Genomic DNA, 26,751 nt, shown 5'->3' with positions numbered 1-26,751 from the left:
CATTTGGGGAACATTTAACATTCAAACAAATAAAACATCTTGTTCACAGCTAGTAATACAAGTAGTAGATGTTTTGATTTTCCCAAGTGCAGTGTTCCTAGAGATTTCTTGTGTCATACAAATCCCACTTGGATTCTGTTAGCCCAGGTTAGAAGTACCTGCTGGAGTTTGTGCACAAATTATTTGGCAATAGTCTTTATGTCTTGATTTAATATGCGCTTTAGCTTACACAAGATGCGTGTCCTCTTCATACTTGGGTATTATAATTATTACTGCTTCTCTGAACAAAACCAGTATGATCTTGAATAAGCCCTGAACAGCCCCTAAAATATCACAGAAACATGCTGTCTTTGCAGTGTTATTCATACAGCATATCTGTATGCTGTCCCATACTCTTAAGAACGCAAAATCCAGCTCATTTTTTTCTCATACAAATGTAAACATTTCATTAAAATTCCTCTGAAGAAATAAAACCTACTTCCTTTCTCTTTGCCTCTTTTTATTCTCAACTATCAAGCCTATGCTGCCAGTTTGTACTAGCATGTTTGCTTTCCCATGAGCTTTCTGACCAGCGGTTTACTATTCTGTCTACTTTTTTGATGTGTGTATCATAGTTCTTCCTGTTTTCTCATTCATTGAGGCGTTCAGTTTGCAATTTTAGTTGGTGTGTAAGATTTTGTTCGAACCCTCTTCTAGTAATAAATGTTTCGATTTTGCATTTCCAGGACAAGGTCAGTTTCCGTTGAGAGATGACTAATCAACATCTTATCCCAGAAAACTGCTCTTTGCCTTTTCATTTCATTTTGTTCCAAATATTGGATAATATCTTTTTTTATACTGCTCCTGTAAAAGGAACCAGTTCAGCCCTCATGTTTCTGCGGTGTATTCATCAGTCCACTTCCACCGTCCTGTTTGAACAGTAGTTAGGATGAACCATAATCTGACCATAAAATTCCACATATGTGTTCATAGTCTACTGGGAAACAATGTTTAAAATTAAATATATATTTTTATGTAAAGTGTAGGTGACTAGGAAAAACCTCAGAAAAGGGAGCTCAGTAATACATGGATGAAGACGTAAAGGCATATTCAAGTTTTGATGACTTTTGTTCAGTGTCTAGTCTACCAAGGATAACACTTAATAAGTGGTAAAAATCTGCTCCTAAAATGATTTTGGCTTCAAATGATTTTTTGCTTATTTCTTCCCACTGACTCCAAGTGAGTACTTCCATGTGTAGAATACTACCTCATTATTCATATTTAAATTTTGGTGGGCTGAATCCCACCAACAGTGCCACTCCTTTTTTAAAAATGTATTAATGAGTAATGTCTGCTGCTATCAAATTCCTTGACCTCACTTTCCTTTCCCTTTCAGAGGTGTTCTCAGTGTAACAAGAAAAAATTTTTCTGTATTTTTGAACTGACTTTAGTCCTAATTCAGATGGCCATAAAGCATACTCTTAAGACGTTGCATATTCAGCTCAGTATAAAAGTTCTTTTTGAATAGGAATGCATTCCTGAAATAGGAAGATTGCATCTTGTAATAGGATTATTTAATCCTCAAATACTTTGTTAAATGTTTTCTGAGGTACACAATTCCAGATACACTTTTCCTGTGAATTTTGTTTTAACCACTTCATTTTTATATTCCATATTAATTCAATCAAAGCAATTCTCTCTGTTCTTCTCAAAACATTTTTTTTAATGAAACCAACCAATGTATTTCATTACATTTTTTCAATTTGCTCCTAGTTTAACCTTATGTATATTGCTTAGAATAACAGGCCAAAATCACTGTTTACAGTATTATCACACCAGTTTGAGACATTGTTATTCATGGTTTAGTTTTATTTTATGTATTTATTTACAGGTACTGATTAATGTATGTTGCACTCTTAGGGGGGAAAAGATGTTTTAGGGAAGAGATACCGTGCAAACCCCTACAGTTATAAATCAGATCATATGTGATTTGAAATCTATTTAAAGCAGGCAAGTATGTGAGAGACCATTTAAATGGCATGTGCACAGAGTATATTGTACAGAACTCAGATCATGTAATTACTAATAAATCACATGTAGAAAAAAAGTAGCAGCAGCGTACTTTCCCACATCACAGAGAATAAATTGTCATCATAAAACTGCTGAAGTTTCAAGGAGAGGTTATATGAGTTATGCACTTTCTCACTGACAGTAAGTTGTAGTAGGTGCAATACCTCATAAACAGGCCTGCCTGGTGTTCTTGAGACAGTTAGAGGAATAGAGTTCTTAAGTTGTTAATGGCTGCTGTGCTTTGCATACCCTGCTTCCTTCATTACAGCTTGGCGAACTCATTCCCTTTGCTGTACCTTAGTCCTCTGTGTCTGTATGTATGTTTGGGTTTCTGCTGGTGGTTCCACATTCTGCATGCTTTCCTAAAAGTGGAGCAGTGTGCTTTCCCATATACGATAAAGATCATGGGTTAGCCTCCTACAGGCTCTGTGTTCCTGAGAAATGGGTTCTTTCTGTTGGTGATAACTCATGTTTTGATGTCATTGTTCTGAATTGTTCTTCATGTTGTAAAATTGAGTTGAAATGTACTCCCATAAGAGTTAGCTTTTCATATTGGGCTGGAAACTCTTCATCTTTGTGTAGCAATTTGTTTTATTATAACCAATGGCTTTTAATTGTACCTCCCATAATGAAGAGCTGACTTAATACTCTGTGCTAATCTTGTTATGACTTTAAAAAGGTAAGTAATTTCTCTAACCATTCCTAACAGTCATGGTAAAGTGTTAAAGGGTTTTTCAGTTTTCTTTTTTTCTTTATTTTTCACGTGAATTTTTCACTTGTAGCATGAACTTTTCTTTGTGTCTTTTTTCTATTTTTCTTGTAAAAAAAATTTTTGTGGACTGATTTTTATTTGCAGCAAAACATACCATGTAGATTTAGATAAATCCAATTTAATACAGTCATTGATTTCATTTTTCAAACCAGTCATGATTGATAGATAGAAATTGTCAGCAGGACTCTTTATTTTACCATTCCTTTAATTTATTTTTGAGTACTTTATTTCACATTCTATTTACTACTTCAGTCTATGGGAGAAAGCTTACTCTGCATTCCAGCATGATGAAATATCTTAAAGAACATAAAAATCCAGTTTGCTTAAAAACCAGAGTAATGTGAATTGAATGCTTTGGGTTTGGTTACATTCTGCCTGAACTATGCAGCGGAATGGTACTGGCTGGTAGCCCACTGTATCTTCTGCCAAGGTACATTGTGAGCCAAGAGGCTGTAGAATGGACAAACAATAAATCTATACTTTCCCTGTGAAAGGAGAGACAGCCATAGGTTGTTATTTCTGTAACTACTTGTGAATGAGAAGAATTCTAGTAAATAATACTACTAATCGCTTGCCCCAGTCAGTCATGGTACTATATGCAATGTAATATGGATTCTTTACTTAGCAGTAGCTGTGAAAAGAATACACATTTTTCATAAATGTCACAAATAACAAAGTAGTAAAACATACAAATAATGAATATGATAAAAGGCACTTAAAGCACATGACCCCATTTATACAAAGCTCCATTGCTGCTAAAACTGTATGTGTTAGAGAAGTGGTGGGTTTTATTCAAAATCATATTTTACTGCAGTTTTGTTTAAAAATAACATTTAGGATATTAATGTGCAATTCATATTAAACAAACAGAAGTTTTATGTAATAACTAATTTTGATGTCAGTTATGTTAAAACATGGTTTGTATTCTGCAGCTGTGAGCATAGGTTGGGAAACGATCAAGTCTAGCTGATCAAGCCTTTTATTTTATTATCATGGATTCCTCTTCCACAGCTGCTTTTAAAATTTGTGGGAAACAAATTATTTCTCATACTGCATATGTTGCCCATCAGGTGAGTGATAACATGGAAACTGTAGGCTGGGTGTAAGAAATCAAAAAGGAAATTTAAAGTCCTCTGTGTGCACAGAATTAAAAAAATGACCTGTATGAGGCTGTGTGTGAAGCCAGCTGTCTTTTGTTACCATTGTCATTTGGACACTGTAAGAGCAAAACTTTGTCAGCACGTTTTTTATATTAGAAGATTTGATCTGCAAATCTCAGCTGCTCTGTTCATTATAAATCTCTTGTTTTTGTCCATACACTAGCTCCACTATAGGTTGGAAGGGCTTAAAGATGAACTGAGGAGGAATAGAGGCTACAACTCGAGAGTAACTATTACTGCTCAAAGGAGCTGTTTTCCATTCGCAAACATTGCTTTGCGCTATGGGTTTGGGCTCCTTCTGTTCCTCCACTTTGTTGAAGACTCTCTCTTGACTTCCATTTTACTTCTTTAGCACTGTCTTTGTCTGCTAACATTTTTCCTCCTTCTCTAGTAGCTTTTATCTGTGTCCTTTGGATCACATATTTTAATTGGTTTGTTTTAGTAGATTGTTTCAAATGTTTGTGTTTTGTATTTTTGTTTTTTTGCCTTTTTCTTTAGGACTATGTTATCTCACTGAGTTTCATTCCACAGTTTGCTGAATCGCTTGGTTATTTTGCAACAGGCCCATTCCTCGTTTTCTCTTTTCATATGGTTTTCAGTGAGAAATAAGAGAGCCTCTTCCATTTTAAACAGTAGTCTTACACACATAGGCCCATGTCTCCTTTTGCACACACCATCTTCTGCCTTGCCACATCCATCCTGCTTCTCTCTTTCTCTCTCTCTCTCTCTCTGCGCCCCTCTCTGCCTCTCCCTCTTTTGTGCCTTCTTTCCTACCATTATACCATCTTTTTGGTCCAGAATTGTCCTTTGGTAAATTATAGCTAAATATTTACTTCTTCCAAAGAGAGTTCATGTCATGCCTTTGAAATCTGGTAAAACAACTCTGGGCCAAATCTGAGCATCATTAATATTTTGTTTGCAGCTTTCTTGTATAGTATTTTTGGTGGGAAGGAGGGAGGGTTTGGTTTTTTTCTGTTTGTTTTTTTTTTAAACAACAGTTTTTTTCAGGGAAGGACACCATAACCCACTCTAAGTTGCAACATTACTTTCCATAAGTTATTCCATTACAATAAGTAGACTGTGTTGCGCTGTAGAATCCAGTTTTTTTATGTGAATATACATTTGGGGCAAGCTGCTGTGGAACAGAAGAAAGAGGTTTAGAAGGTGGGGCACTGTCGGTTTCAGCCTTAAATGGTTGTTCCTTTCTGAAGACAGCTTTTTGGGGCTTGAGTGTGTACCATTATTCATCAATTGCTAGATCATACATACTCACTTTATAGGTAATTCTTCTGTAACTGCAAATTGAAACTGTAATCTGAAAGATAATCTGGATTCACTCCTTCACTTTACAGCAGAGACAAATGTTCTGCAGGGAAATTACACCCTCAGCGTCACCTGTGCTATTCCACTTCTTTCATCGCATGTACACCATTCTACTTTATTAGTCCTCTCACTGAAATTTCGCAATACATGTGTCAATAAAGTAAAAAAGAGAAAGATTCCATTCATACTCTCTCAGAGGTTTGTCTTCCTGTGAAGTACTTTACCTGGGTTTTGTCCACACAAAGAGCTTTTTATGCAAGCATTACCAGTTCAGTCAGCTGACCTACCAGAAGATAGCCTGGTGTTCAAATTAGTTCATCTAAAAACTTGCAACTTCAGTGTTATTATGCAGTGAGCTATCTTTCCAAACCTGCAAAGAATTAACAAGAGCTAATGTTTCAGTATAGATAAGGTTTGAACTGTGTTGTGTTTACAGGACTCATACTCTTCAAAAAACAATTGTTTTTTTAAATCTGCATGGTAAACAAATGGAACTCTAAATATCCAGTGTTACTAGAATATTAGACCAATGTGAATCCTCCCATTTCCGTGGAGTCAGACTAAAGTATCTGGAATAGCACGGTGGCAGCTAAGCATCTAGGAAGAGGATTTGTTGAGAAACCAGTTGTCATTCTCACAGTTACTTTTTAAAGCACAATTGCACTGTAAAATTCATACTGAACATAGCAAAAAGAAACAACTGAGTAAATTTATCTGGCTCCAGCCAGGAGCTGTTTATACAGTTGTGAGTTGCTTATATGATTGCAAAGGAAGTCTTATTAAATATCTTCAGAGTCAACACAATCTAAATTGAGTATTTTAAACTCTTTCTATAATACCTGAAAATATGAATAATAGAATTTTAAAGCAGGTCATGATAATAGAGTTATATTAGTATTTTGTCTAGTCATAAAACAGGACCTAGATTCAGAGTTACTGTAATTAAAATTGTGTAAGAAAACGTGGATTTTCTGTTTAAAACTGAAGCTTAACACATAATTTTAGCCACTGTGTTCTTTGAATTTACTCTGTTACTCTCCTTAGGCCATCTTGTTTCTTGGGGGGCAGGGAGGGTGCATCAAATTGCTTGTATCAGGTTCTGACCATCAGCTACTACCCTTCTGCTTAAATATACTTATGTCATTTAGAGTATGTAAGAATGTTGTTGAAAATATGTATAGCCTCTGTCTTAGATCCCAGGAGCTTGCCCATTATATCTCTGTATTTTGCATTCTTGTTAACTTCTGTAGCTCATAGGCTCTGTGCTCTCTCTGCAGGTCCAGTCTAGGTGCAGCAGCAAGGAGAACATCCTTAGAGCAAGTAAGTACTGAAACTTCATAGCTCTGTTGAGAAACTAAGACGGTTCAGAAGGCAGCAAATGATAGATGAAAAGAGAAGGGTATGGTTGGGACATAAGTGGGTTTGCAGAAGAAATTTAATAACTTAAGATAATGAAATTCATTCCAAAGAGAAAATAAAAGTGTAAATAGCTCATAGTGTTCATGTATTAATGGATAGTTGCCTTCTAATTTTTTCTTCCAAGTTGGTCTTCTAATGACGTGAAGGTCTGTGTTGGTTTTGGTGATGTGTTGTTGTAAATGATCATATGTGTGCAAGTTCTATGGGCAAAAAGAATCAACACTCAATGAAAATGGAAATTCTCAATTTAAATAGATATGATTTTTATTTTCATACCTGAACATGAAATTGAATGTTGGGTTACATAAAACCAAACCAAAAAATGTAAAGGTTAAGAATTCAGATTTGATCCAAATGACCTGTTCTTTAATTTGCACAATTCCTTTCCTTTGTTTTATGGAAATCTTTCCTAGTCTAAAATTTGATCCAACATATGTGTGTGTGTAGATATATATATATAACAACAGGAATAAGAAGTTGTTTTAGTGATAAGAGAGGAAGCTGTGAGGAATTTTCTCCCTTATGCAACTGATTGACTTAGCTGCTTCAAAGCTAGAGGATTAGTTTGTCATGCAAAATGCTGCTTAATGCAAGTAGTTATTTTTAGAGCCATCTAACATTTGACATTAGCGAAAGATAACTTGGGAAGATCTGAGGAGTTGTTTAATGTCATTTACTTGTAATTAAAAAGTACCACTTTTAGAATTTAAAAATCATTATTTGTTTGTCTCTGGGGCTGTTTAAATGTATGATACCTCTAAAAGAAGAGTTAGCATTTGTTTGTAGGGAGAAATAGGGAGAGAGAAGGGTCAGTAGTAACACATGCGTCTTTCTTCCAGTCTTCATTAAGGTTATTCATGCTAGTGTTAAACCTGAAGGGGCTCTATTTTTGAGTATGTATTTTCTTGACTTCATTTGCAGAAATAATGGGTGATACTTTTGGTGTTGGAACAAAGTTGTCAGAGATTAAGGGATTTTATCTATTTTCAAAAACACTGTGTTGAAGAACGGATTTCTCTGTAGCTTTTAACAGAACCTCTGACTTAAGCAAATTACATGTATTAGACATAGAGTTCCAAATCTGAAGGTATCTGGGCATCAAAGCATTCAAAGCCTCTGAATTCATTCATGTTTTAAGGGTTAAAGAGGTGAAATGTTAGTTTTTGAAGTAGTTAACAATGAATTTTAGGTAGCAGTACCACATAAACATTAAAGCGCCTAATGGCTGTAGCATAAAGGTTGTTTGCTGGCACACAATTCCCCCAGCTTTCACTGCTGTGACATATTTTTTCCTAGCATCTTCCTTCATTTTTTCCAACTTTTCCTTTTAAGAAAATAGTTTCTTAATTTATACAGTCAGGAAAAGGTTTTTAACATATATTGTGTGGAATCTGCTGGACCTGCAGGAATTATGGTGCTGCTAAGCAGGGTTTCTTTCTCTATGCAGAGAAAGGTATGGGAAGTTCGACTGTGTCTCACATGCTGTTCTTTCCTTTTCCTCATTTTTATGAGGTTGCTAACAAAATACAGGCATAATAATGGAAAATATAAGCTTGCTAGGGACATCCCTCTTATTAAGTCCAGGAATGCAGTTTTTCCACTAGTTACATTTTGTCTTACAATAGTTTAATTTGGATCATTTCTCCCTAGTATGCTTATGAGAAAGCCATGTTTAAGAGTGTGAAAAGTCTTAATATAATTAAAATATATCTCATCAGCTGTTTCTCTTTTCCTCAGTATGCCAACTGCTATGTTAAGGAAAGGAATTAAGTCAGTTAGAAATTATTTGTGCTTGACAAATTTGCAGTGCCTGCTTTTATCATCATGTTATTTTCTAAATACATACAAAGAGATTGTTCAAATAATGTCTTCCAGAATCGTCCTTGGGACTGGAATTAGGTGGGCCGTTTTGTTTGTCTCTACTTCTTCCTCTTAAAGATAGTTACTGTGTTAACAGCAAAAAATAAATTAGTGAACAATCTCCCACATAGAGAGACAAGCATGCATCAGTGCTGAAGGTTTTGTATATACAGACTGGTGAAGTGACCTTCTCTTCTGAAGGAAAAAGTTAGATTGCATGATTGTTGTACTATTTTTGTACTTATTTTTATTAGAAGACTACATTTAAAGCAATAATCCGTTTTTTTCCAGAATGTGAAGGCGTGTGCAGCAGCAAATGGGATATTTAGGTAGCTACTGCAAACCAAAATCATGTCATTAAAAATTAGTTTCTATTATTTGTTAATGCTATCTTATTATAATTTATGTTGCTTTAGGAATATCATTACATATTACATATAGAACGTCATCCACTTTGGCTCTCATAAATACCTTCTTGTTCTAGGCAAATCCATTCAAGATATTTCTACAGATGTCATTTTCTTAATCTTCTGGTTTTTATCTGTTACTCTTATTTATGTATTCCTGCAATAGTTCCCTCTCTTCAGCTGCTTATCTTCACTTTCAAAATCCTTCAAAGCTTGTTGTCCCCTTGTTTAGTCTCTTAGTAAGTATCAAGAAATCAAACATGCTGCTGGCTTCATTTTCAAACAACTTTTGTCGTATTTTCTCCCAACCTGTCCCTCATACATGGGAAAGTAAACTTCCATTAATCTATCCTACTACCTTCACTCAAATTATATTATATTTATATTAAATTATATTTAAATGTCACTTTGCTATGGTGACTACAAAGTCTTGACAATGGGTAGGATGCCTACTAGCTGGAAACACTACTGTCCTGACTGTCCAGTGATTTCATTGTACTTCCCTCTATCTTGCTTTCAAACCTTTTGACTCCCATCTCACTCTTGGATTGCAATCTCCCCAGGACAGTGTCCATTTTTATGTTTTAGCTGTGCACTGCACATAGCATAGAGATGTGTTTGTTGAGAACAGAATGAGGAGTGAATCACCCTGAGTTCATAGTTCATAGAACTGAGTTAGCCTCGGATTATCATCTTCAGTATAAAATACTGTATCATCTTGAAGGGTTTCTGTTTCTGATTAACTGATCCTTTCATGCTCAGCAAGACTTCTGGTATGTTTTTCACGACAAGTAAGGATATACATTTTTGTGAACTTTTTCAACTGTAAATTGCATTTGTTTTAAATCTCTCTTTTGATTCTAGTTGAATGCAGTGCCTTCCCAGTGTCTGACATAAATGCTCAATAGTGATAACTAACTAATTTAATTTACCCCAAAGTGCCAGAATAATTTCAGTAAAGTGGTTTAAATGAACATCACTGTGTACATCTACACGTTGTAGCATACATAAACTTGGTGCTCTCTTGTTGCAGGTCACAGTGCTGTTGACATTACCAAGGTAGCAAGAAGACACCGCATGTCTCCATTCCCATTGACATCTATGGACAAGGCCTTCATCACAGTTCTGGAGATGACCCCAGTGCTTGGAACAGAAATCATCAATTACAGAGGTATTTTAAGTTGGATTCTTTGTGAGGATTAGGGTAATTATTTCCTTATTTTACAACCTTCTTACGCACTTGCTCTTTTATTAATGCTGTGAGGTGTCTGAGACAGTACCTTCTCCAGGAGAAACTGCTTTAGGAAATGCCAATAATAGGAGCAGAAGTCTCCTTTCAAAGTCAGGAGAATGTTGACTGAGCTCAGTGCTGCTCCCTGACGGAATCTGTAATGGAACTCTAATTAAATATATAAATGAATTTTCTTCTGGTCTGTGTTATATGCAACAAAGCTAAAACATGGAAACGACAATTTGCCTCAGTGGTTGATTTGACACTAGACTTTTGTAGATGCCAGGTAGCTCCAAGTTGTACTGTGATCGATCACTCTTCTCTTTACTGCAGGAGATTCTCACTAACTCCCTTTCCAGTCTGAGATTAATGATCAAATCAAAGTGATTATTGATTCCAGGTCACATTTTCCATGTCTATATCTTTTACAGTTTGTCGCAGTCTGTTTTTCCAGATCCTACTTGGCCTACTAGTCATTCCAGAGTTTGCCTCCTCTTCTCATAAAGGCAACATAATTCCCTTTCTATTCTACCACTACATTTGATCCTTTTCTGATACTTACTTGCATTTAATGTTTGCTTTATTGAAACTTTATAATCAAGGGCAACTGTTACTGATTTATACAGTGAGGTTGTCTTAAAAGGCACCAAACAGCAGGCAAAATGTCAGACTTTGTAACTGTGTCTATACTCGTAAATAAATGAGGATAGGCGAAGCCATTTTCTGGCCTTAAAAGGAATTAGCAGGGCACCTCTCGTGTTTATTCAGCTAAACTGTCCTCCCTCCTGAAATAGTGTGTTCATAATGCATATTAGGTGTCTCCCTTGCTTCTGCTATCCCTTTGTCATGGTTTAACCACAGCCAGCAACTAAGCCCCTGTATTGGTTTTATGTGGCAAGGTTTTGGTAGCGGGGGGGGGTTACAGGGGTGACTCCTGTAAGAAGCTGCTGGAAGCTTCCCCTGTGTTCGAGAGAGAGCGAGCCTATACCAGCTGGCTCTAAGACGGACCCGCCGCCGGCCAAGGCCGAGCCAAACAGTGATAGTGGTAACGTCTCTGTGATAACATTTTTAAGAAGGAAAAAAAAGTTGGGACGTGGAAAACAGCCACCGGAGAGAGGAGTGAGAACATGTAAGAGAAACAAGCCTGCAGACACCAAGGTCAGTGCAGAAGGAGGGGGAGGAGATGCTCCAGGCGCCGGAGCGAAGATTCCCCTGCAGCCCGTGGTGAAGACCCTGGTGAGGCAGGCTGTCCCCCTGCAGTCCAGGGAGGGCCACGGTGGGGCAGATATCCACCTGCAGCCCGTGGAGGACCCCACGCCGGAGCAGGTGGGTTCCTGAAGGAGGCTGTGACCCCGTGGGAACCCTGCGCTGGAGCAGGTTCCTGGCAGGACCTGCGGATCTGTGGAGAGAGGAGCCCACAGAGCGGGTTTTCTGGCAGGACTTGGACCCCGTGGGGGACCCACGCTGGAGCAGTCTGTGCCTGAAGGACTGCACACCGTGGAAAGGACCCATGCTGGAGCAGTTCGTGAAGAACTGCAGCCCGTGGGAATGGCCCACTTTGGAGAAAGTTCGTGGAGGACTGTCTCCCGTGGGTGGGACCCCACGTTGGAGCAGGGGAAGAGTGTGATGAGCCCTCGCCCTGAGGAGGTGAAGCGGCAGAAAATAACATGTGATGACCGTAAACCCCATCCCTGTCCCCCTTGTGCCGCTGGGGGGGCTTGGTGGAGAAATCCGGGAGTGAAGTTGTGCCCGGGAAGAAGGGAGGGGTGGAGGGAAGGTGTTCTGAGATTTCGTTTTATTTCTCATTTACCTTACTCTGGCTGATTTGTAATAAAAAGTGAGCTAATTTTCCCTAAGCTGAGTCTGTTTTGCCCGTGATGGTAATTAGTGAATGATCTCTCCTGTCCTTATCTCGACCCGCAAGTTTTTTGTTATATTTTTCTCTCCCCTGTCCAGCTGAGGATGCGGGAGTGATAGAACGGCTTTGGTGGGCACCTGGCGTCCAGCCAGGGTCAACCCATCACAGCCCCACACAGCCACTTGCTTACTTCCCCCAGTGGGATGGGAGAGAGAATCGGAAGAGTAAAAATGAGAAAACTTGTGGGTTGAGATAAAGACAGTTTAATAGGTAAAGCAAAAGCTGCACATGCAAGCAAAGCAAAACAAGGAATTCATTCACCACTTCCCATCGGCAGGCAGGTGTTCAGCCATCTCCAGGAAAGCAGGGCCCCATCATGTGTAACAGTTACTTGGGAAGACAAACACCATCATTTCAAACATCCCCCCCTTCCTTCTTCTTCCCCCAGCTTTATATGCTGTGAATTACGCCATATGGTCTGGAATATCCCTTTGGTCAGCTGGGATCAGCTGTCCCATCTGTGTCCCCTCCCAACTCCTTGTGCACCCCCAGCCCACTCGCCAGTGGGGTGGGGTGAGGAGCAGAAAAGGCCTTGGCTCTGTGTAAGCACTGCTCAGCAGTAACAAAAACATCCCTGTGTTATCAACACTGTTTTCAGCACAAATCCAAAACATAGCCCCATACCAGCTACTATGAAGGAAATTAACTCTATTGCAGCCAAAACCAGCACACCCTTACACCAAACCTGGGCATTATCTGAGAGAGTCTTCTTGGCACAGAACAAAACTATGATGGGAAGCATGCTGCAAGTAATCCTCAAGTAGGCAGGGAAGAGGAAACCTCCTGCAGGGATTCCTCCAGATTTTGCAAAGGTAAGGTGGTGAGCGAAGAGACAGTGGAACCACAAGCCTCAAGAGGCAAAATGTTCAGGACATCAGTGGACTCCAGATAGCAGAGTGGTACAAGTGGTTTCCGAATGGGGTATTCTGTCTTTTGGCTTGAAAGTTCAAAGTTTTCATGCTCTTCACCTACCACAAACCTTTGAGATGTCTTCATATTGGCATACTGATTTAGCAGACTGTACATAGAATCCCACCTGTACGTTTAGTCACTCCAAGTGGAGACCAGCACTCCCCTGTGCCTTGGTAGCACAAAGCAGATCTCTGAGAGGATGCTGCATATCCTGCATTCAGAACAGCACCAATACTGGATCAACAAGGAATGCATATTACACCCTGCACTTTCATAATGGTGTGCATATTAGAAGAAGGCATTAAGGTCTAAATGCCTGAGCATAGTTATTAGATCTTTTGGGATAGCTGTCAGTTAAATGTCTTTGCTAAGACAGCCCTTTGTGGACAGTATGATGAGCCACAGTGTTAGGTACATTTAGTCCAAATAGGTGCTATGTATACGACACTGAACTCCTGAAATAAACAATAAAAATCCGGCATATACCTCCCTGAAAAATAAGCACAGCATATGTTTATTTTGCTACATAAGGTACTGTTAAGGTACTGTAGCATTATTATTCCTTTTTGCATAAAAATAGTTTTGACATTTTAAACCTCTAGTGCAAAACTAAGTGAAGAAATAAGTTCTTGAGTTTAGGTTGTATTGATTATAGGGAAAAACAAGTATCGCTAAGCTGTTATTTTTCCTTTTTTTGTCCTTGATTCTAGAAATATGTCTTATTCTCTTGTCCTTTTATCTTTATTTTCTTTTTTCTCCATCTCTCTATTTTTTCCACTTCTGGATGAAAACTTACATACTGTTTCACAATGTTTTTGTATTGCTGCTATTGTATTTCTGGACAGAAGCTGTATTTTCCCTAGAAGTTGATAAAATGTGGCTAAAAATATTCTAGGTAGACAGAGAATAAGCATAATCCTCACATGCTACATGTATGTTGATCTACAGAACAATAACGTCGCCATCTATTTATATGTATACACCAGTCTTTGTGCAAACATATTTATATCAACAGTAGGTAGCAGCTTTTTCATATATCTCATTTGTAAGCTTCTTCATTAGAACCATGGTGAAATCAGACAAAATCACAGTATATATGATTTCTTCCTGCAACATGCTTTGGACAAGATTTCGCCATGTATTTTACTTTAATATTAAAAACCATTCAAAATATGGACTAAGTAACAGTTTTGTGTTAATACTGATAATGTTACCGTACCAATAACAGAGTGATTCTATTCAGACTACATGCTCTTCAAAATGTCCTTACAGAGACAGAATGGCAGTAATTGTTCTTAGCTAGATGCTTATATTCGCTATAGAGTTTTATATACTCTAATTTGTCAAAAGGCAATTTGGTTGCTTCTGTTCTTATTCTACTATATGGGAATATACTGTCAAGGTAAGAGAAGGTATTGTAATATACTTTATAATATCTTAGTTGATATTGCTTCTAAGTCTGGAACATATTGATTATTATTCCTGGCACTGTTATTCTTTAAAAAATAATGTTCTGAGTCTGCTAAGATACTTCACTTATGACCCTCTTCCCTCCCACCCAAAATAAAAGAGTTAGATACATGGTAAGATTGTCAGCTGTAGAGATACATTCTTGGTTTTTCACATAATTGAATGAAAATATTAACAAAGACTTATTCCTTCATATTTTTGCACTGTAATGCAAAATTCTATCTCCCAATTTATTTTTCAACAAGTATACACTTATTTTAGCACTGTAAGATTTCCTAATACATAGTATGAAATTTCAGGATGAGCCTTTAGGAGGCATCCTAAAGGATATATCTGTGTCTGTGATGGAAATATCTGTGAATTGGAAATTCAATTCTCTTAATCTACAGACACAAATCTCAAGATGGAATCTCATTTTCAGAAGTTCTTAAGGGATCACTGTAGTGTTATACAGACAAATATATAGGATTTTTTTGTATAGGCATATATATGTATATGTGTGTGTATGCATGCGTGCGCACACATATATGTTAGTTTGCTAAAAAAAATTTATTTTGAAGAATACAGTTAATTAAGAACCAATTTTTCTTTTCATTATGTATTCATTTATTTTTCAGTTAATATACCTGTAATTTCAGGAGATAATAAAAATGTAGTCGTGGAGATCTGAATCCTAATTAACTGTACTCAGAAAAGCACTATTGTGCTGTGTTTGTTTTCTTCATGGTTTTGTGTCTTGAATTAACACTGAGCTCCTGAAAATTACCTTTCAGAAGCACAATTTCTCTGTAAGGAAAGCGAAATGCTTAAAGTTCTAGGACTGCAATTTATTTCATTAAAAAATTACCTAATTAATTTTAACCTGATTTATTTACATTACGAAACATATTACACAGTATTCATCCTCATAAATAAAGCTGCTGAATGTTACTCTGTGCAAGTAGCCAGTACAGTCCTGACTTTATTCTTGATTAAGTCAAGGCATGCTGTAGTCTCTCAAATCTATTCTCTCCTAACATAAGGGGGAGGATGAGTAAAGTCATCTTTTGAAACATAACTTTCACATTGGTAAGTGTATTGCTTAGTGCCTCTATAGGTCATTTAGCCTCTTCCATATTAAAAAAAAAAATAATAGAAAGTCCTAAAACTTTTTACAGAAGTCCCATGAACCAAAGGCATCTGAAGCATATTTCCCACCTGCCATCATCAATATCTGGTATGAAGCCCCCAATTAGCCTTTTATTCCAGCTAAATGCAGTTACCTGAACATTGGTCCATGGGTATATAAGGTTAAGTTTCTAGACAGCATGATAATGATAATTCTTCTGAAACTAAGAAGAGGCAGAAGTTTGATACTAAAAGTACAAAGCAGAGGCAGTCCACACTTCATGGGCTTAAGCCTCAGAATGGAGCAGTTTTTCTGATCTAGTCCAAGAGCCCTGTAATTTCTGTAGAGCTTGGACATTTTTTTCCATTGCTTATTCATTTCAAACTAGCTGATTATTTTGATAGCATTGCCTTTTCATATCACACTGAAGTGCTACCAGGGCAATATTTACAAAATGGGAACAAATCCATCACCTCTAGTACAATACCTGTCTCACTGCTTTATCGCAGTACCAATACCCTGAGAAATCAAAATTCTTCACAGAACTGTACCAGTTTTACCAGCTAAGCTTTAGAAAATACCCAACTTTGAAAAGTGAGTTTAATGTAATTCTGCATTTTGTGTTAGAATCGGAAAGCTGTGGACATCACAAGGGGCAGTTTGATGACATGAAAATATTTCAGAACATCTTTTTTGAATTACATTTAATCAAAATAAGGTCAAACAGTGTGTTTCTAAAATAATTGCTCAAATAAAGGAGAGTACAGAGGTACTTCAGATTGTCCTTTATTTGCTGACTTGCTTCATTTTAAATGCCTACGGCTTCAGCAAATAATTCTTACTTTTTTGCCCCCTTAATGAAATTCATTCCCGCTACTGGTTGGCTATTTATTCTCTTCAAATACTGCATGGCAGAATGCCGGGAACATACTGTTCAACTTTGGTCTAATTGGTGTGACTTTGCATGCAGACAAGAAGTAAAATGAAGACACAACACTGCTAAAATTAGAAGCATCACTTTTGTATGAGATTTTGTGCATCTATGAACAGAGGGTGTTTCTACTAGGCCTTTGATAGCTGCCTTTTCTATGCTATAATTTAAATGTCTGTGTCTGTATTCCTTTATTCAGTGCAAGTGTACAAGCTTTCATGAGCTTTCTGATAACTTCTGTATTGTGTATCGCAGACAGTGATACGCAGTGATGCACAGACGTATTAATAGCCATCAGAAAGGTGCTTTTCTAGTGGCTTTAACAGGTTTTATTAGCATTTTCATGGCAATACCTATTTCAAAAATGCAACATAAATATTTGCCGCAGGCTGAAAGTTGATACATATGGATGTGAGCACAATGATGTTATAGTTGTTAATATAATTAACTACTAACTAAATAACTTTGTGTTAATAAGTAAAATATAATCTCCATTATAATACCACTTCACTGGAGCTGAACATTTTCAAATCAAGTAGGTGCACTTTTTAACAAAACCTGTCCATTTAGTGTGCAATGTTGGGTCTTCTGCCTTCCCAGCAAATCCAGAACTACATTGATTTCCCTGTCTGTAAAACAAGAAACACCCTTTATGTATGTCTCTCTTTTTTGGCATGTCTGAAAGATCATAATCTATAAGCTACATATCCACGCAAATTATCCTGGCAGAAGTATTCATGCATCCTCTCACTCCTTCATACTTTCAGCTGGATATTGCCTTCCTGTGCACCAACGCACTCTGAAGAGCTGTGGCTTCTATTACGAGATGAGCTTCCCTTCTACTTAGACATACTAGGATCAAACTGATCTCAGTGGTTCTGACCCATGTGCCCCTTCCCAGTCCATTCAATCACACACGTAATAAATCTTTTTTCTCATTCTCACACTGTATGAAGGGATAAGATACATATTTTCCATTCTGTTCCATATCATACTAAAAAAAGCTCTTGCTGGTGCCTTAAAAGCAAACTAATAGTGCACAGTTGACTGAGGGTGAAGTAATTCGTATCAGTCTCTACAGTGAGACAGAGCCGATTTACAACTCGTCAGTCATAGTTGCTAAGTGAAGGGAAAGAGTATGTTCGAAACACCTATTAAAATATTTAGAACTATAGCAGCGTAAATTTACATATATAATCCTGACACTTATGTGCACTTACCCTCCATTAAGCAGAAATGCTCTCAGCAATTAGGCAAAGTTAATCTATTGCAAAACTTTGTCAGTTTATGGAAACTTGCCTATCATTACTGTTTATGTTGAGTCCTCTGGGCTCAATCCATCCTCTCTCACCTTTTGCACCCAGGATTCACTTTTGAAATGTTATTTTAAAAGCTTTTAAAAAAAAGAAGAGCTTTTCTTTTAAAATGGAAATACACAGAAGTATGTATTTTTAAAAGATTTCAGGAGAAAAGCTTGTCCTGAAGAAACAAATATTTGGGTTTTTTTCTGTCTGATCCTGTATCGGAGCTAATACCTCTGCGTTTGGATACCTGATATTCAGATCTACTGTCAACAATTTCACTATAACCAGGAACACAGCTTACTGAAAAAAATCTTTCATCAGTACTTTCAGAGTCCAGTCTTTTTTCATTTATGTAGAGGCAGAAATCAAAAACCTGAGAGGTCTATTCATGTCACATACACATACATTTCATCCATCAGAGCACACTGCTGTTCGCTTTTTTTCTGTTTCACTAGCTGTAATGACATGGAGCATGGTCTTTTCTCTTTTCTAGATGGAATGGGCCGAGTCCTTGCTCAAGATGTATATGCAAAAGATAATCTACCACCATTTCCAGCATCAGTAAAAGATGGCTATGCTGTCAGAGGTAAACACTCACTTTGTAGACATGCAGTATAGTGTCTGTAAAACCACTTTATAACATGTTAATTCACCTATTTGGGATCCAGCAGTGGTTATTTTGGTTGAGATTTCATTCAGGTCATTGCTGAAGTCACAGTTACGTAGAATGCAGCTGTGTTGAAAGAAGACAATAAAGTTCAATTCAGATCTTTTAAGTGGATACATATGTACGTGAGCAAAGGTACATCCATGTGTGCTCATGGACTTGCACCTGTGTTGGTAGTGAGTTTCTTGGAAACATAAAGAATTCAGGAGAGTAACAGAACATCCGTTTCTGAATGACAGATTCTTCTTCTATTCCTCTGTTTTTTATTTAATTGGGAATTTCTTATATCTGTTACTTCGTTGAACTGTCACAGATCCAGCTTCCTATTTGTGAATTATTTTATGATTGCATTAGAGTATTTTCAAAAATACATATCAGAACGTACTCTTATGGAGGCACCTCAAAAGAAAATCTCAATTTACTTAGAAAATATTGCAGTTGCTGTATAAAATAGAATTAGTAGTGTGACTTCATGGAGCAAGCAGCGAGTGGTTTCCCAGGAGAACTCAATGCATCCTCTGCTTTGCCACTAGGTGCTGCATGATGTTGAGCAAGTTGCTTCTCTGTGCGTCAGTTTTCCCTTTGTAAAATAAGGCTAATGATATTCACCTCAGATATCTATAGAGGAAAATTAACATATATATGATGGAACATTATACTAGTAGTGATTCATTGTGGTAGGGGTTGAATCATCGTAACACCGTGTTGAAATTTGGACACAATAGCCAACTTTTTTCAGTGGACATTAAAATATCTTTTTTGTTACTGGCAGCTGAAACAATGGAAAGCAGCTGTCCATGAAACAGACTGTCTGCAAACCCAGTCAATGAATGTAGTCCAATAGCTTCCCCATGGATTTGATATAAAAATAAAATTCCAGGTGTACAAGACAGGTTTGACTGCAGATGTCTGTCATCTATGTGTGTGAGAGACAGGCAGACCAAAATGACCAGTAATAGCAGCAAGGGAGTGCAGATGTAGCCAGAGAAGTACAGGTAGTATAACACTGAGAAAAGCTGAGAAGGGGAGCTCTGAGTAGAATGCTGACTGACAAAGGCTTTGGGATCAAGCAGATGCTGTCTTGCAGCCTGATTGCTACAAGGTAAGGGAAAGCACAAGTACAATCTCAGTAAATACGCAGAATGAGCAGAACGATCATGAACGCCGTCTTCAACAGCTTCTGTCTGAACCAACTCACAGGACCCTAATTTTGGTGGTGGATTCAAACAGAGTAACAGTAAGGTACTTGAATGCATCCATAGGAGGGCAACAAAGCTGGTGTAAGGGCTGGACAGAATGTCCTATGAGGAGCAGCTAAGGGCTTTGGGCTTGTCTAGTTTGGAGAAAAGGAGGCTGAGGGGCGACCTCATTGCTCTGTACAGCTTCCTGCAGAGGGGAAGTGGAGAGGGAGGTGCTGAGCTCTTCTCCCTGGGATCCAGTGACAGGACACATGGGAATGGTTCAAAGCTGTGCCAGGGGAGGTTCAGAGTTGGCATTAGGAAGCATTTCTTTACCGAGAGGGTGGTCAGACACTGGAACAGGCTTCCTAGAGAGGTGGTCGATGCCCCATGCCTGCTGGTGTTTAAGAGGCATTTGAACAATGCCCTTAATAATATGCTTTGACTTTTGGTCAGCCCTGAAGTAGTCAGGCAGTTGGACTAAGTGATCATTGTAGGTCCCTTCTAGCTGAAATAATTCTATTCTATTCTACTCTATTCTAAATTGTTCTTGCAGACCCGTTATCACAGGATATGAGAAACAAAGCTTGTAGGCAGAAATAATATTGACTACATTAACACATATTTTTTACAAAAAAATAAACGATTAGCTTTCAGTCACATAAACCTGTTTGCCCAAAACCTTGTCCGCTTTTTTCAAGCCGTATCAGTTGTGTATCTTCTATAAACTTTGTCTCCATATCATTATTAATGGGGGAATAAAATCTAATTCAGTAGCATTTTATCAGGTTTAAAATAATGTAGCTATTAGGGAATTTTTTCTTTTCTTTTGCTGGATCATCCCAGCGCATTTTTTTCAGTGAAGGTCTGACAACTGTATTCAGTAGTAGTATATGCATTATTCAAAGACAAGTAGTTGAAGAGTCCTTTTCCACTTTCTTATTTTAGAGTTTGTTCGAAAGCTCACAGATTAGGCTGTTGATAGACTTTTAAAGTTAAGTTAATCATTAGTCTTCAAACATGACTAAGTACCATAGATCACCATCTGCAGAGCTGCAGCTGAATTATGAGTACAAATGTGATAAATCATTATACAGACTGAATGGGCATCCTTCCTGAAAGCAATTCTTCTCAATACAATAAGGTTATCTTGCTGTATATTCAGGGCTTTCAAAATAAACCAGAAGGTATTAAGATAAAGGTTGTCACTGATTAGACTTCATCTCTGAGAAATCAACTTTTGACAGTTAAAGATTTAAAATTAATAAAAAAACATATTTAAATATGATTGTATGAACACAGTTTGTCTGAAGACTCTTGACAGCATGGCTGCTGTGCTTGGACAGGCAGACTTGCTTGTGCTTCATACATGCTTCACACCATGGTGGAGCCTATAATACCACTAATGCAGCTTGCTGAAAGACCTTTGAGGCAGGCAGAAGCTTAAAGTTCATTAGTAATGGTGCCTTTGTTGTCCCTGTAAAAATACAGATCTGGCTAAATTAGAAGTCCTGGAGACTCAGTTTGTTAAATCAATGATCTCTGACTTCTAATTTTCAGAATGGCTTCAGTGAAAGGTATAAGGTAACTAGTTCAGTGCTACCTCCTAAAATTACAAAAAGAAACAGAACACAGACTTCTAATGTGGCAGTCCAAGTTGCATTATCTTAGCCCTAGTGCTTTTCAGAAAATGCCAAACCTGTATGGTCATCTATACAGTCTGTAACCACTGCACTTGTCCACATTTTCCTCCAAAGGCAGAGACAGAATCTAGAAATGTCAATATTCCATTGTTGTCTAGAAAAAAGATAGGTAATACATTTACAAAATATGTGGTCCCCCTGTGTTAGTTTCACATGGAAAAAGATTTGCTCACAGTGGACATTTTTATCAAAATAATCTCATGAACACTCTTAAATCTTTGTTACTAATGTAATTCCTCCTAATCTCCTTTTACCTGATCCCTTATTGCCCAGAAATTTTCAGTTAAAAGTACCATAGAACTTGTAATTTTCAAAATAATAAACACAACTTAAAAGGACCTAAAATGTAAAATGTTTGCAAAACTTCTATACCCTTTTGTCATGCTGACACTGAAGAACTGCATCTTAGACCATCCTTTGGTTCTCCTGTTCTTAATTTCTAATGGCATCATTTGTTTTGGTTCAGCCTTTACTATTTGTATTGTCCATCTTAACAGCTGCTGATGGCCCCGGAGATCGATTCATCATAGGGGAATCCCAGGCTGGTGAGCAGGTGAGCACAATTTCTTTTCTCTTTTTTTTTTTTTAATGTATTTTTATTTTGTAAGATACTTGCTCTGTATTTTTACAAGCCTTGCTAGTGCTCCAAAATCAATATTCTTGGAGGTGGCATGAAGTAGGACACAGCTGTACCTAGCCTCCTGCTATGTGCCTTGGGACATGATTTCAGAAAGTGAGGTTGTACGGTTACATAAGGAACTAGCAAGGATATCCCAAAATACTTCAGAGCATTGTGCTGACATGTAGGAGTGCATACAGTAATGTTCTGCCCTAGTACAATGTTAGAGGACATAAGGTTTCCAGTGGCATTACAATTCATAAACAAGAGAAAAGCAAGATTTAACCCCTTCTTGCTGACAGGTTTTAAAAGGGACATCAGCCCAATAACTATTTCCACAAGCTGCATGCATATTTCACACTGATACCTGCAAAACAAAGTGTAAGAATTTTGTATGAAACCTTTAAAGGTAGGTAATGATCATAACAATCTTGAGGAAGCCTGGCAGCAGCCTAGTTTGTGGTATTGCTCCTTTTCTGTTTGTTAAATCAAAAGAGTGTTTGTGCACCTTAGCAGATAACGTGGATCGAGTTTAAGAGCAAGTCAGGGTAGCACCCATTCATGACCTGCTGTGCTGTATAAATATTCATGAATGGGCACTATTTGGGATTTACTTTCAGACTCAAGAGTACATTTGATAATGTTCCTGTACTAATACTGGGGTGATAGGAAAAAAATCAGTTGCATTCAACCACTTTTTTTCTTCTGTCAGTTTGTCAGTCCTGCTTTACAGGAGAGCATGGGTTAATCCAAAATATTTCTCTAGCTATTTCAAGTCCCAGTTTATAATTCTGTGTATTGTATATGAAATGATGCAGAAATGGAACAAGTAACAGGAAGTCAAAAGATTGATTGGTTTTAATGAGCATTTTACAGTGTGGCCATTTTGACTGCTAAACAAAAAAGTCTTGAATAAAGTAGATACAGTTTAAAAGTTGTTTCAGGTTTTAGAAGTATTACCAGTTGCAGGATTGTTCCATTTTTTTGAAAATGGACTTGAACTGCCCCTAAATGTATAATAGGCATTTAATTTGGTTAATCATGATAGATACAGAGGACTAGGAAAATAATTTTTGCTGTAGTTCCCATCCATCATCATGAATTATACTTTGGTATAATAGACATCTTCTTAATAATGATATTCACATGAACTTAGATTAATGAATCTGTTATACAAAATATGTAAAGTTACTTTAAATACTAAAAAAGTAAACTAATGAATTTCACCCAGCTTGGATTTTTAGCCCTTCCATCTGCATTTTCAAGCATTAGTCTAGAATCCAAAAGACTGACAACTATTTCTACAACCCTTTTTATGATCACTATAAAATAGCAAGAACTAGCAGAGCAACCTGATGAATTATCACTCCTATTATTATTCACCTTTCATCAATATTATCATTTTGATAGTTAAAAAATATCACAGCACACTGGTGCTCAAAAACAGTACTGTTGAAGCTGTGTCTAATGGGGAGGACTGCCCACAGCTCTAAAGGGTTTGAGTGTCCTAATCAGTTCGGCAGGTTTATACAAAGGATAAAAGGGCAAATGGGAGCTTGCTTCCCTCCTACAAAATGCAAGAGCTCACAAAGGTCTCTCTGCAGGGACAGTCTGTCCTCCCAGATTAATGGGAATGGGAAACCTCTCTGGGAAGGAACAAAAATTGGGTGGGAGGAGGCATGCAGAGAGAGAGTAATTCTGGGAATACCAGTGGCAAGTTAGAAAAATGAGGCTGCTGATCTTTGGTCAAAGTTTTTTTCTTGGGCCAACACATCTTTAGGTTCATCTCCTTCCCAAGAAATTATTTATAGTCTTGGAAGGCTCCTCAGTCTCATTTCACCCTTCAGTCACTCTCAGCAGCAACATTCTGCTTTTCATGTTACAGACCAATTAACAGAATGATTCACAGCAGGGAGTTAAAAATAGATTTAGATTTGGCTCCTCCTGTAGCAAAAAAGGTTATGTAAATGCTACATAGAGAGGAAGAAAATGGGACTGAGAATTGCAGAGAGACCATATAGCCAAGTTGGACATTTCTGTATCAATTTGTAAATTGTGTATTATTTTCTGATTTCCATTTCCAGATGGTTGTGTTTATGTTAACAACCATTTTTTATTTTGTACTGTGGAAGACTTGCAGACACTATCCTGCGTTGGGGAGGTTAGGGCACATTTGAGTGTACTAGTCATGAGCCATCCACATGGCTTCTGTGTGAAAAACTCAGCCATGGGGAGCAATGATTTTCTTCCTATAGACTTGAATAGCTGGAGCTTAGCATTTCCTGGAAGACTTTCTAAAGACATCTGTAAGAGGCACTGTGACTAATCAGCTATAATATAGGATGGAAAATAGACATTTGTTACCTTTCCATTAATTTGGGCTTTTTTACAGAAGGGAGCATGGGTCATTGTAAATCACGCAGGAGAGGTGTAATCATGTGCAAGAGAAAATGCCTTAGATGGGGGCTGTGCTCGATAGATTATTTCTGGGTTTTATTCAGTGACTAACATTAAATAGATTATCAGTAATGAAGGCAAAGGACAGAACCCAGTACTGCCCTATTCCAGGTAAGTGTGAGACTCAAAGGCCTTTAAAAGAGCTTCTGTGAAATTGTTGTACATTAATATGCTTTCTGAGAAGAAATAATTTCTTTATTTTCATAGTCTGTAGCACAGAAGAACACAGCCCTGGAGATTCATGCACAAATCTGATGGTTGACTTTTGTTCATAAAGTCAATCTGATCAAATTCTCAAAGGACAAAAAGGAAATTAAATACATGAGCAACCAATTCTAAAAGCAATTGTTATTGTATCATAAATTTGTTTAAATGTTTCACATCATTACACCTCAAAAAATTAACTCATCTAGTAATAAACTCCAAAAGCATGGATAGTTAGAGCGCATTTTATCACCATAGGCACTGATTTCTGGCAGAGTCCTAGACATTTTATATTCTTTGTGGGTTTTGAGGCCCAAAAAAAGCATTTTAAATGGGGTAATTTTTTTATGCGATACATTTTTCCTCTAAAAATTGTCACTAAAGACATCAATACTTTAGTAAGTTCAAAACAATATTACGTATTACCTATATTACCTATAATGTGCGTATAGACAGCATCTACCACTATATGCAAAAGAGCTCCCATAATCCAAGGCATAAGCTTTGCCTTTTGCAGTATTTGTTTTCATAAATATCAAAAGAACACACTAGACAAGATTATTTTCGCTTTTAAGCATCTTCAGGATAAATGGCAGCATCTCAGCTATTCATCCACAGCTCCTTGCATAGTCTGTGGTGAGAAAAAAATACCATTTTTAAAAAAACCTATTTTTATGTCATCTGTTTAAGATACCTACTTTAGGATAACATGAATCTTGCCCTAAAAACACACTAACCATGACATATGGCAAGTGTGATCTTTTTTTTAGTTTATTTTAGCATTTTATTTATGTTCTTTTCAAAGGATGTCAGATTTCTGTTACCCCTAGAAAAGGGTCGGGATTCAATCAACTCCAGGCTCAGTTGTTTCTTGGGATACATAGGTCACTGTGATATTGTGGTAAACCAGGTACAGTCCATTTCCAGCCTCTCTCTAGGGCTTCTGTCCCAATGAGAAACCTTTGAAATACACATTTCAAAGTAACAAATTTCAGAGGTTGTGACAGTGCTGAAATGGAGCAGAAGAATGGGCAAGTCAAACACAGCTTTGCACAGCTGAAACGTTGGCCACTGGTCTAGAATCTGCAGATGTCTTAGCCACCTGTCAAAAGTCATAGAGTAAATGACTGCTGGATGAGAGCGGGTAAGAATAGTGCTTGGGCAGTACTGCTTGCAGGTCTGTGGATTGCTATCAAATACACGCTAATCACAGTCTGAGAAGTCCTGGGCATATTCCAGTGCTGCATATGGAATATAGAGTCAATCTGCACATGAATTATATATACGCGTGACACATACGAAATATGTTGGTCTGATCACAGCTGCGTAGATCTGTGTGTAGCACATGTTCCTTAATAGCAGTAAAGCCTAAATAAGTAGGGCTTACTAAAGTGCTGCGGGGAGCAAGCACTCATATGCCAGCAATGAAATCTCAATCATCATACCAGCTTCTTTTAGTTGCATTTTTTAGAAAGATTTTTCTTTTAGTTATTTATTTCTTAAGTGGTTATGGTCAAATTACAATTTTACTCTGGATTTTGAAAAATATCTATTAAAACAGGCTGCCTGGTGAGAAATTTTATTAAAACCATGTCATTTGTTTGTTCTGATATTTTTCTAGTCTTTGTATTGCTTCTGCTGAAACTTTGTAATGTACTGTGACTTTACATAACTGTAGAATACTATCAATTTTAGGCTTTGCTAAACTGACCCCCACAAAGATAGATATCCTATGTGAACTAGTGTTGAGCTGTCTCTCAGTATGAGGAAATCTGCTTAAAAATGAAGCAGCTGGTTACATTACTTTACTTACAAGCTGCTGGTTTTCCATATGTAGTGTGCTGGTAGAACAAAACAGAATAAAAACTCAACCAAACCAAAGGAAAGTAATTTCAACCCTGGGGACCAGAGTACTCTACAAAAATATTTATGTACAGAGAACTACTAGATTTTTGCACATGTAAGTTTCTGGATGATCGTCATCTAGCTGTTAGATTTCTGAGCCAGTTATTTTTCTGAGCCAACCAGAGTATCAGTGTATTCCTTGTTCTGAAAGTTA

The 26,751-nt window shown here is 37.4% G+C and overlaps 1 protein-coding gene across 1 annotated transcript in view; it reads left to right on the top strand.

Moving 5' to 3' along the window:
* Positions 1-26,751, top strand: part of GPHN (gephyrin) — a 220,178-nt gene that overhangs the window by 158,691 nt on the left and 34,736 nt on the right. The window contains exons 10-13 of the mRNA XM_010574278.1: positions 6,582-6,624; positions 10,024-10,161; positions 18,358-18,450; positions 21,910-21,965. Coding sequence (XP_010572580.1) covers positions 6,582-6,624; positions 10,024-10,161; positions 18,358-18,450; positions 21,910-21,965 — 330 coding nt within the window. The remainder of the gene's footprint in view (positions 1-6,581; positions 6,625-10,023; positions 10,162-18,357; positions 18,451-21,909; positions 21,966-26,751) is intronic.

Source organism: Haliaeetus leucocephalus, unplaced genomic scaffold (assembly GCF_000737465.1).
Source record: "Haliaeetus leucocephalus isolate CR32 unplaced genomic scaffold, Haliaeetus_leucocephalus-4.0 Scaffold417, whole genome shotgun sequence".
NCBI classification, from domain to species: domain Eukaryota; kingdom Metazoa; phylum Chordata; class Aves; order Accipitriformes; family Accipitridae; genus Haliaeetus; species Haliaeetus leucocephalus.
This window is presented reverse-complemented; position numbering and strand designations above follow the sequence as displayed.